This window comes from Malus sylvestris, chromosome 10 (assembly GCF_916048215.2).
Source record: "Malus sylvestris chromosome 10, drMalSylv7.2, whole genome shotgun sequence".
NCBI classification, from domain to species: Eukaryota; Viridiplantae; Streptophyta; class Magnoliopsida; order Rosales; family Rosaceae; genus Malus; species Malus sylvestris.
The window spans coordinates 29,397,477-29,410,171 of NC_062269.1; the positions used below are offsets into that span (position 1 = coordinate 29,397,477).

Consider the following 12,695-nt stretch of genomic DNA (forward strand, 5'->3'; position numbering starts at 1 on the left):
ACTCCCATTTGGAAAAATATTATTTCTAATAGGGCTAAAATATTTGATTTAGTTACCAAGTAATTACAAGTTTAACTTAATAGTTACCATCTAGCTTCTTGTTATGTGTGAATCAACCATCTAAGAAAGAGTTGCGACTTGTGTTTTGAAATTTTACCAAAGCCAAGTTACTATATAAATTATCAATTAAATATCTCAGACGTTAGTGTACTCGCCCTCAGGACATGACAAGTGTTCTTACAGTTACGCATCCGTTGAGAGCAAACCCAAGTAAATATGGGGTAAAACGGATCAAATTTGTAAAACCCTAATTCTAAACACTCTCACTCTCTCACTCCTCCCAATTTCTTCAAAAAATGCTGGTAAGCTCGCTACCCATATTTCAAATTTTTGTTTTTCGAAAACAATTTCGGTCCTCGGACCTCTCCGTTTTCCAATTTTGCGTTTGTTTTTGGGGTTTTTCGAAATGTTTTTCCTCTTCTGTACAGTGCGTTTGGGAAACGTTTTCAAGTTCTGGGTTCTTGGTTTTCATTTCCATGAATTTCTGGGTACATTGGTTTGGGGTTGTTTTTGTTTTTGGTTTTGAGAATATATTTCTGGAAATTCTGTTTGGTTACTGAGAAAATGTAGGTGAAAGAAAATATCGTGTGGTTTCTTACTCTTGTTTTTGGGTTGTTTTCAGGTTTTGGTAGCCTGAATCAAGCTCCAAAGAGGTTTTCTTGGTAAGCTTCTTGTTAGTGCTCTTTTTTGCATGCATGTAGATTTTATTGGTTCAAGTTTTGTTTTTGGGAGCTCTCTCTCTCTCTCTCTCTCTTCCCTGTGTGTGAGAGAGAGGAGGATAAAGGATAGAGGAGAGAGGAGAGAGAGGTTTCTGTGTTCATATAATATATCTGAACTAATGTTAGTCGTTTGGAACTTCTGATTGATGTGTATTTATGATTCGGTTTCATATCGTGTTGCTCTGATGCTTTTCTAGTATATACATGCTATTATTTTTGAAATCCGAAAGGGGCTGTTTCGTTTATGCTGGGCAGGCTGGGAAGTAAAAATGAAATTTGCATATATGCAAATAGGAAACTATCAGTTAAATCTGTTATCTTTCGTTAGGATTTTAACAACTGTTGTTTGTGTAGCTTTAAGGATATTGGAACATCCGACTGTTGAGTGATATGGTGAAACCTCTAATAATCTTACATCGATTGTATTTTAGTTACAAGGGTGAAGGGTTTGATGGTGGTAGCCTTTTGATTGTGTAATGAACTTGCATATCTATTTCTTTCAACTCCTATTTGGGCATTTTTCTCAGAAATGTTGGAAAATGTAGGTACATTTTGCATTGGGCGGCTCGTTGAAATAAGTGTGAGCGGACAGTGATGGCGCCAAATCCAAGGGTAAACGCAGCCTTTAAAGCAATGGCAGAGCTTGGTATTAATGAAAAACAGGTCAAGCCAGTTTTGAAAAATCTCTTGAGATTATTTGACAAAAACTGGGAACTGATTGAAGAAGAGAATTATAGAGTTCTTGTAGATGCTATATTTGATGCGGAGGATACTCAGGTGTATTTCTTTCCCTTTTGTCAGGCATTCTGTATTCCACTTCCATTCTCTCTCTCTCTCCTTACTTATGTCCGTTTGATTTTGATTTATTCTGTTAGGGGGTGGAAGAGAAGAAGGAGAAGAAGAAAAGCAAGAACTATGATGTATGTAATTGAAGTTACCTGGTATTTTGATTTTATTTCTTGTTTTTCTCATCCTTGTGGCTATAGTTTCTGACATATCTATGGTTACAATCCTGACATATTATGGCCTGTTACCTATCAGGAGGAAGATATGGAAGAAGAGCCTCAGCTGCGTCGTGAACCTGCTCGTCCCTCGAAAAGGATACATTCAAGTGGTGATGAGGGTTCATCACAGAAGAAGAAATCTACAAATACTGATGTATGTACACTTGGCTCCCTTGCTTGTGTCTCACATTCTCACCTGTTTACCTATATCTGCTAACTTGCCTTGTGGTCTATTATCTAGCCGGAGGATAATATTGGGGAAGAATTGCCACTGCCTCATCAACCTGAACGTCCCCTGAAAAGGTTGCGAAAAACCCATGGGGGTCAACTTTCACCATCCCCAAGTACCTGCAACCCTATGTTAGGTGGGCCTTTATTGATAAGGCCAAAAGTGGAGAAAGATGAGTTACTTACACGGTCACCTGACTCAAGGGCTGAATTGCATCAACCAGTTTCACCCCATCGTAGTAACAAAAATAAGGGCAAGCAACCTGTTGTGTCTAATCCCATACCACAGCATGGAAAGCGAATTATTGAGTCAGGCATTGTTCTTTTGCCGAAACATAGGGTTGACAATCATCAATTAATGAAGCCTAAAGATGAGCCCTTCACTGATGACATGGCACAAGATGAGGTTCCTATAGCAGTCATCCTTCCAGGTACTTTGTTCGCCTTATAGTATGCCATCATTGATATCTCATCTGATGGATAGTTGGAACCAGGAACCAAAATAAACTACTCTAACCATGAAATAAATATATCTGACTGCCAATTTAACATAAAAAATAATACATAGTGGAACAAACTTTTTTGGGTATTATAACACCGGCATAAAACTTCAATAATCTTCTTGTACAAAATTTTTTGTTTTGTTCTTTTGCAGATCCCTCAAGTAAAGAAAAACCTCCACTCCAAAATGGTGCAACTGGGGAACAAAATGATCAAGAACCTGTGGCATCCCAGGAGAGAGAAAGTTCAAGAAGTGATATTGTAGCTTCATCTAATGAGAGGAATACGAACTTTGAACTTGCAACCTTAGAAGAGGAATCTTCTAATTTAGAAGTTGCGTCTTCACCCTTAGGAGAGGTAAAGCTTTCATTCAATTGCAATTCAGCTATTAGACAACCAGATTTTCATATGCCTAATCTAGATGCTGTCATAAAATTGACGGAGGAAAAATATCTGCATTCATACAAAATCATTGACCCCTACTTTTCTCTAAAGAATCTGTTGGGGCATATGTGTGAGAGCTTCTTGGAACTGGGAACTAATTCCAATGGTGAATCGCAGGATGGATCTATAAGTGTATCACCAAATCTTGATGCATTGAAAAAAACTACTGCTTGGGATTCTGTGCATGGAACTAAGGAAACATTATGCATGCAGCCATGTTCTTTGAATGGGCCCGTTGCTGTTACTGCTCATGAAATTCCCAGACTACCCCTGTCTCTGAATAGTGTTGCTGAATGCAGACAAGCAGGTGAGAGGGCTGATTCTAATGGTTTTGCTGATGTTGATAAGGAAGGTGAACTGGAAGCCTCTCGTGGCCTGGTTGTTGTACAACATTGTGATCTACCTCCTGATGATTTAAGGAGTTATCATGACATTGATGACATAACCAAAGGGGAAGAAAGAGTCAAAATACCATGGGTAAATGAAAAAAACAATGAATATCCACCATCCTTCTTCTATATCTCCCGAAGCCTTGTTTTCCAAGATGCTGCTATTAACCTCCGTCTTTCTGGTATTGGGGATGCAAATTGCTGCCCAACTTGCTTTGGTGATTGCCTATCGGCGTCTGTACCTTGTGCTTGTGCATCTCAGACTGAGGGGGATTTTGCTTACACGCGAGAAGGCCTTCTAAAGGATGATTTCCTGGAAGAGTGTATCTCTATGATTCGCAACCCTCAACAGCACCGTCCTTTCTATTGTAAAAGCTGCCCACTTGAAAGAGTTAAGAATGATGATTGTTTAGAACCATGCAAGGGCCACTTAAGGAGGCAATTTATTAAAGAATGCTGGAGCAAGTGTGGCTGCCATAGACAGTGTGGAAATCGAGTGGTCCAGAGAGGCTTAAATTGCAAATTGCAGGTTGGAATCTGTTCAAAGCGATCTTTCTGTTTAACGTTAGTTGATGGAGTGGGGTACTTGTTTTCTTACTGATGTAAATCTTGTGGATAAATTGTTCATGAGTATTAGTAGTTATATTCTCAAAGATAAATGTCAATACAAAATTTTCTTGTATAATACTTTTTGTCGGAACACTTTGTTTGATTTGTGCTGTATTCCAGGTGTTTTTCACTTCTGAAGGAAAAGGATGGGGTCTCCGAACCTTGGAGGACCTGCCAAAAGGTGCCTTTGTGTGTGAGTATGTTGGAGAAGTTTTAACCAGCAAAGAGTTACATGAGAGGAACATTAAAAGCTCCAGAAGTGGCAAACGTCCCTATCCTGTGCGACTGGATGCAAATTGGGCTTCCAAAGCAGATTTGAGGGATAAAGAAGCTCTCTGTTTGGATGCTACAAACTACGGAAATGTTGCTAGGTTTATTAATCACAGGTAATGGCACTTCATTGTTTGCCTGTACTCTCAGTTTAGTCATGTCTTCCATTCATATGATACGTTATGCTTCTTTTACCAAGATATTTACTACTGTGGTGTCTGTTTTGCATATTATGCTAGATGTCTGGATGCAAACTTGGTTGAAATCCCAGTTGAAGTGGAGACCCCAGATCATTGCTACTATCATGTATGGAACCTTTGATCCTTAATTTATGTAGTTATAGCCATCTACTTTGTTGATGATTGCAGACATTATTCTTCAAGGTACCAAGTATAAATATTGTTATGTCGTCTTGTGCAGCTTGCCTTTTTCACAACAAGAAAAGTAGATGCCTTGGAAGAGCTAACCTGGGTAAGAAATTTTATCTTTATGAATCATTCTTTTGTCAACGTAAGCCCACTGTAATTCCATTTTAATCAAATGTTTTCATTTTAATTTCACCAAATTGATGAGTTGTACAAGTATTTTTCTGATTTTAGTTTCATAACTAATTTTGGTGATGGTGCTCGATTGGTTATGGGAATATGTACGTACAATGCTATATCTATAAGTGATCTTCATTACTACTTTTTAGTTCAATTGACTGCTCTAGTTCTTAGAAGTTGTACGGTTAATTGACTTTCGGCAGAACTGTTTATCTATTGACTGTCAAAGGCCTCATTCTCATTAAATTAAAAATGCATAAACGGGAACGGTTGATTGATATGATTTAGTTAAACATGCCTGATGCACGAGTACCTACTTCGAACCTACCACACAACAGATAGATATATCTGAATATGGTATGCTGACTTGTGCTTATCCCGAACACAACACTTAACTTCATCCTTTAAAAATGTTCAAGCACAAAATGATACCTTAATTCATGCAGATCAATTTCCTACTTAGACTGCATTATGTGATGTTATTGTATAATTTTGGTGACAGGGCCCTGGATATAGATATAGTATGTATACATGACTCTTTGGATTTATGTGCCCCTCTTAACTGCATTATTCGGGATGTTTTTGCAGGATTATGGCATTGACTTCGACGACCATGATCATCCTGTGAAGGTGTTCCAGTGCCAATGTGGCAGCAAATTCTGCAGGAACATGAAACGTTCAAATAGTAAGTGTATTTTCCATTTGTGTCCCTTGCACCAATATTTGCACCATCCCTTGTTTGTTGGTGACGATCATTTTCTTGCCTGGCTTATCTGTGTACATGTTTGATATGTATTAGTCCGAGTTGAAAGCTTCATCTGGTTTATTAGTCATTGGGGTACTCTTTGATTGTTCTTGTAATCACATGTTGCTTCTGATGCTAACCTTCATTTTCACTTCTACATGCAACAGGGTCTAGATCTGGATCAATTGCAAGGTGAACACCGGGAATGCTCGTTAAGTACTTTGTGTCAGGGATCAGCGTGTTGATGGTTGTTGTCTTTGGTCGAACATAAAGGATAGGTGCAAAATCAAGCCCAGGATAGATCTTTTGGATGTTTTTTGTACAGGGTTTTATACAGATATGGCCAATTTGGTGCCTTATTCCATTGATGATTTGATGGTACATTTTGGGTCAGACGCTGCCTGCGTGCTGTGTTTGCAGAGGCTAGTGGTACTGCTTAAATAACTGAAGTTCTATATGGCCGCTGATACGGCGATGCTATATAATGCGTTTTTCTTGGTTCTGTTTTGCTTTGCGTGAATACAAAATACACATCTGAACTGACTTGTATAGCTTAAGAAACATAAAGCGCCGTCGCACTTCTGTCAGCGAATCCCTGTTTTGAGGTCTCAGGAGGACTTCATGCTCGGACCCAGCAGGCATGACGGGTTGAATGCTGCCGGGATTTAGCGGACAAATGGTTTTGTAGTACCCTTCCATAATAGCTGTAAAATTGCAAGTTTCCGCAACCTCCGGAATCTGTAGAAAAACACCAATCTCTCTTCAGTAGCATGAAGGTTGGGATACTCGAGCAGCTTCTTCTTCGTGCATCTGAACAACACATTGTAGACGAGATTGAATCGGGTTAACGTGGTGAACAAGCAAACATCTGCATGTGTGAGTTCATCTCCACACAAGTATCTCCAACAGCTTAAATGATCTTCGATCGTGTCCAGTGTGTCGAACAACTCGTTCACCGCTGTATCGTATGCTTTTTGAGACTGAGCAAACCCACATCTGCAAAATGGGCAGAAAATATAGGATCAAAATTGGAATTATTGCTTAACGAAAAAGGATGCAATCACAAATAAATCTAGCTTCAAATTTCTAATAAAAAATAAAACTTAACCACACTAAACCTCTTATGACCGGTTCAATTCGTGCATATTCCCCTACTCATGGTTGAAATTAAATGCAGACTTGAATTAAGTGAATTTGTTAGATTAGAGGTTAGAGGAGTTTATAATATTGTATTGTGGAAACAACAAAGAATTAGAGGATTAATTAGTAACTAATTACCTATAAACTCCATTGTTGACATTGGGGTAGATTATGCTATTCCACTTCTCAATCTACACAAATCTTAAATCTAAAGAGGAAGCACTTACGTGTACAAGGGTACAGTATTTAATACTTACATGTGATGATATGAATCTCACATGACATCGTAAACTGGTTTAGTTTTATGGAGTTTTTAACGCTTGTTTCAAGTGTATGTCTTTCAGTTGCAGCACGCAATACTTGTACTGCAGGTCACCCTTGTTCAGACTTTACTTGAACGAAATTCAGATTCAATTTCGAGGAGATTTTTCGAAAATGAGGTTTTCGATTTTAACTCCTCTTCCTAGTGATAATATTTGCCAAGACGTCTAATTTTCCCGAGAAAATAATTCTGTTACAGTCAGAAATTCACATACATTTTGTTCTGCAGATGCTGCGACTGCGCTAATGATAAGAAGGAGCACAATGACTGCACTCCCCTTCCCCTTTTCTGTTAAAATTTAATGCTTACAAGGAAGTTTTAGAATTAACTCGTAACTTAATTCCAGGTGAACTTGCCGAGAGAATTGGGTGCCTTTACATTTTTCATATATACGGCTCTCATGTAGCCTGAAGTCGCCGATGGAGCTTGAACTGTTCTGAAACATTTGGTAAGTCATCTGTAAGAATATTTATCCTCCATGCAAATCTGAATAACTGCTACTTCGTTAGCCACTTATTGCTCTTTATATGAAGTGTTAGACAAATTAAGTCGAAGTAGGCTTAGATTTTATGGAACTAAATATATGTAAATCGAAATCTTATAAATCGGTTGAAGTTGGAACAAAAGAAAGTCTGAAAATGCATTAGTGTAGGTATATTTTGTTCAGATATATGCTTCGTAATCACAGTTGTGCTTAATTATTTTTTTCTTAAACGTATTGGTATCGAAGATCTACACGACACAATTTTGGGTGATCTTTGTGGGGCCTTTTATGATCAACCATGTGATGAAAACGACGTATGAAGTTCAAAGAAATTGATTACTCAGTTTACATTGTTCTTGTAGGTATGGTCGGTGTAAAACTTTAGGCACAAGAGTCGACCTCATTCCACTTATATGCTTCCAGGAAAGTTCGTCATCAAGCTTCCTTTGATTGAAACAGAAGCAAAAAAACAACAGATAAGAACAATCAACTTTTTTCAAAAGTGCTTTTCTCCCTTCGACTGACACAGCACTTGACGCAAGTTATCAATTCCTTCTCAAATCTGGGACCTATATGACCTGGAATAGTATCAAAGAAAAGTTTAATTGACTGTTGATTGTAACGTTTATCTGCGTCGACCAATGGCAATGTGACACGTCGTTGGTGATGCCTGCTAGTGGAAGTTGTTCCTTGAAAGTTTATCCGCGTCGACCAATGACAATGTGACATGACGATGATGATGCCTGCTAGTGGAATTGTTACTTGAAAGCTTAATCTGTGGCTCTGCCTGTTTTCTAGTTACACCATTCTTGCTGCTGCTTTTTGCTTTCACCCATACGATCTCTCTCTATAAAACAGCACAGCCAAAGCTGGAGGGGGAACCACAAATCAGTTTCTAGCATCTCTGGCTGTTGGAAAATCCAGTGTTCGAAGTCATTGAAGAGAATCGCAAGCGCCGGGTCTGAGGTCAAGCTTGTTGGCACTCAAAGAAGCACATCGTTGATGGGTTGTTGCCGCGGTTCATATCTTTTGAGGCAGTTGTTTTGGAAGTTGAAGTCACAATTGAAACAAGGTTTGGGACGGAAAAAGTGCTACAACCGGTTCAGCTATGATCTTCAGAGCTACTCTCTGAACTTCGACGACGGTTTTGATGACCATCGCTCATAGTTTCCGTCTTCTCGAAGGAGTAAATTTTACAGAAACCATTTGAGTATATGGACACTTTTGTCCTTTTAAGATATGTATTTACTCGAGTTTATATATTCATGCACTTAGATTTGCTATGAGAGTTGGCAAATAATAGCATGATTTTTGTTTCATTTTCGACCAATTTTGCTTCCGTGCAGCGAAATTAGTGTTGAGAAATGATTTTCGTACACTATAAAAATTGCTATTACCTTTTTTTTTATGAGTGGAGCAAATAGTATTCGTGTTGCCAACATCTTCTACTTTTGATTGTCAAAAAAGATAAAGTGGGATTCCACAAAGATGATTTTTGGGGTCCATTGTTCATTGCCATGTCCTTTTGTCTCGGATTCCGATGTTGCTACCATTAAAAAACTTGACCTAATTTGTTTTTGGATGTGATATTCACGTACCATTTTTTACTTCTCTCACATTTTTTTAATTTTCGGCTGTCGGATCAGATGAATTGAAGAAGATCAAATGACAGAAATTAACGAGAGGTGTGGGAGAAGTAAAAAATGTATGTGGATAGCATACCCCTTTATTTTTCCATTTGCAAGGATAAGTGACCTAAAATTGTGAGGTTCATTATTTCTTGAGAAATGCTAAAAAGAACTTTTTCAGAAGTACAACTTGTTATAGAATTGTTGTTACCACATTTTTTAGCATAATATTTTATAATGTTGACACGATAATTGACATTAAATTGCAGGATGATAGAGAGTTCCTGGAGAGTTGTAGTTTTAAGAGTGTCTACCATTTCTCTTATTTGTTTATCTACATTTTATTTTGCTAGATGTCTATCTATCAACAGTCCATGCTTTTAGCATCCGTTGATTTTATAGATGTCGAGTAACTAAGGGTGAGACATTAGGCCATCTACAACCGAAGGGTTTAGAGGGCCAGATAGCCGAAAATAGCTCGAAAACCGTCTCCAACCGAGGATTAGGCCAAATGGCTCGTGGGCCCCACGAGACAAAAAAGGACCAAAGGGCCGATCGGCTGGCCCAACCCAGCCAGCCAGCCACCCCCGAGCAGGGCCACAAATTTGAATGCAACGGTTAGCTGATGTCAGCTAGCCGTTATATTTGAATATTTGTTTTTTTTACCTTTTTTTTTTTTACAATTTTTTTTCCTATAACTTCCTAAGCCATTAAATAACATGGAACAACATTAAACAATATTAAACAACATTAAATAACATTAAACAACATAAAAATTATACAACATAAAAAAACATTCACCAACATGACACTTAAACAATATTTTTAAAAACATTTAACAACATAAAACTTAAACACCTACTCCATGCTTCTTTTGGCCCAAAGATGTGCAACAAGATCTTGTTGTAGGTACTTGTTTGTGGCACGGGAACATATCATCCTATAGCACCTCATGTACTCATTTAAAGAGATACTACCAGCTCTTGGATTCAAAGGCAAATTAGGCCCGTCAATTTAAAAAATATATATTAAAAATTCTCATTTTTTCCTATAAATTTAAGTTGTTATAGTTTTTAAATTTAATTTGTAGTTTTTAAATTTAAGTTGTAGTTTTTAAATTTAAATAATAAATTATGTTTGACCCTATGACATCTCCAACCGAAGGCTGGCCAGATGACTCGTTTTAGCCATCTGGTCCTCCAAGATATTAATATTTTAATGAATAGCACATGACCATATTTATCTCCATCTCCAACCAAGTCCCAAAGGGTAAAGGGGCCATAGGGCTCGTTTTAGCCCTGTGACAAAAAACTGCCTCCAACCTAGGGCTAAAGGGCCATAGGGCCAAACATAATTTATTATTTAACTTTAAAAACTACAACAACATAAATTTAAAAAGGGTGAAAATTATGTGAAAATGGTGTAGGAATGACTTAGGTATTTATAGAAAAAAGGGGAATTTAAAAAAAAATTAAAAATTTGGCCCAAAATAAAAAAAGAGAACAATATTGTTGGATATATCTGACATAAAATGTATTAATAATGAAAAATCCAGCCCAGCCCAGGGCTAGCTGGCTGGCTGGATTGGGCTAGCCGGTTGGCCCTTTGGCCCTTTGGCCTGGGGCTAGCTGGCTGACTCTCTAAACCATTTGGTTAGAGATGGCCTAAGAAGTATGGCCTTGCACTATTAAGTAAAATATTAATTTCTTAGAAGGCTATAGGGCTCAAACGAGCCCTCTGGCCCTCTTATAGGCCATCTCCAACCGATCCAGGGCCAGATGGTCGAAAATAACTCGAAATGACACGAAAAACGTCTCTAACTGAGGGTTAGGCCAAATGGCTCGTGGGCCCCACTGGACCAAAAAAGAAAAAACAGGCCAACTGGCTGGCCCAAATATTTGAAACCAATAGCTACCTGGCGTCAGCATGACCGTTGGATTTGAATTTTTTTTTTTTGGACAAATATTTTTTTTTTAAAATTCCCGTTTTTGCCTTATAAATACCTAAGCCATTCCTACACAATTTCTCACATAATTTTCACCCTTCCATACTATCTTACTTCATTCTATTTCAATTCTTCACATTCTATTTTCTTACCTCTTCCAATAATCTTTCCTTCAAAATTTTCAATAATTTTCAAATGACCACATCTGCAATGAAAGGTAGGGCTTGGACCCGAAAAGAAGAAGAAGCTCTTTGCAAAGCTTATAGATGGGTCTCAGAAGATAGTGTGAGGGAGAGTTCTCAAACAAGTAAAGGTGTTTGGACTCGTATGTCCAAAAAATACTATGAGTTCTACGAAGGCACCACTCCACTGAATACTCGAAACCAAGAGAGTTGTTCTTCAAGATGGAAGAAATATCTTCATCTAAGTTTGAATAAATGGCATCAAGCACTGTTAAAGGCCACAAGTATATTACTACGATGAAGTAAGTGTTTTCACAATTTATTTTAAATATTTAATTTCATAAACTAATTTCCTTTAATTTTTGTAATTATATTTTCTAGGTACGCCATTGGAGGAATTGTTTTTGGAGGACAACTCAAAACCCTTTAATCATCACGGTTGTTGGGAAATTTGTAAAGGGTAGGTGTTATTTGAAGATCCACCTGAACAAAGAGTAGGTCCTACGCCAGTGTTCGGAAATGCATCCTCAACTACAGATGGAGGTGAAGATGGATCTCCTCGCATTCAAGAAACAAGGGTAAAAAATCCGTCTCCGGGTGAAGGTTCCATACCTAGGGCTATGAGACGAAACAAGGCCAAAAAATTGAAGGAAAAAGGGAAAGCAAAGGATGATTACGCCTTTCAACAGGAAATGGCAGCCTCTTTGAGATTAATGGCTGAGAAAAATGCCATTGCCGTGGAAGAAGGGAACCGTAGGCATGAAGAATGGGCCAAACAAATACAAGAAGAGATGGATGATAGGAATATGCAAAGGAACAATTTGGATTACACTCCAATGAGTAAGCCTATTTTGATAGGAAAAAGAGGGATATTATGGCCCGACGAAAGTTGTTTACCTTCGACTATAATCCTACAATGGTGGATGATGATGCTGATGATTATAAACTTTAAATTTAAGTTATTGTAGTTTTTTAATTAAAATAATAAATTATGTTTGGCCCGATGACCCTTTGGTCCCCTTGGTTGAAGATGATTTTTTGTCACAAGGCTATGTTTGGCCTATGACCCTCTGGTCCCTCGGTTGAAGATGGTAAGAAATATGATCTAACTGTATTCATTAAAATATTAATTTCTTGGAAGGCTATATGGCTAAAACGAGCCCTCTGGTCCTCCTTTGGTTGGAGATGGCCTCAGCATTCGATCAAAATCTCAAAGCGACATTGGGAGAGATTCTACCCTACTATGCATGATTAGTAAGACACTCATATAGAAATATATCAATGAGAACTGAGCCATTGGATGTTTTGTTTTCCTTTTACATGGTCCCAAATTTGTAACTTTACCCTGGAGATTCATGAACTATGAGCCTCCTAACAAAGCCCATATATCAGTTAAATCGATGGCGGAGATTCGTTGATCAAACTAGAACTATGACGGGCATGCGTGAAATACTAATTTAGCCAAATTACTCGAACTAGT

The 12,695-nt window shown here is 38.0% G+C and overlaps 1 protein-coding gene and 1 pseudogene across 1 annotated transcript; both read left to right on the top strand.

The window, feature by feature from the left end:
* Nucleotides 1–237: 237 nt before the first annotated feature.
* LOC126587455 (probable inactive histone-lysine N-methyltransferase SUVR2) lies at nt 238–6,016 on the top strand. Its single transcript, XM_050252530.1, has 13 exons — nt 238–362; nt 683–722; nt 1,325–1,556; nt 1,655–1,699; nt 1,821–1,937; nt 2,025–2,442; nt 2,667–2,869; nt 3,074–3,874; nt 4,075–4,340; nt 4,464–4,530; nt 4,645–4,695; nt 5,358–5,454; nt 5,682–6,016. The coding sequence occupies exons 3-13, from the start codon at nt 1,374–1,376 to the stop codon at nt 5,708–5,710; spliced, it is 2,277 nt and encodes a 758-aa protein (XP_050108487.1). The 5' UTR covers nt 238–362; nt 683–722; nt 1,325–1,373; the 3' UTR covers nt 5,711–6,016.
* Nucleotides 6,017–11,470: 5,454 nt separating this feature from the next.
* Nucleotides 11,471–12,167, top strand: LOC126584431 (uncharacterized; annotated as a pseudogene).
* The last annotated feature ends 528 nt before the right edge of the window (nt 12,168–12,695 follow it).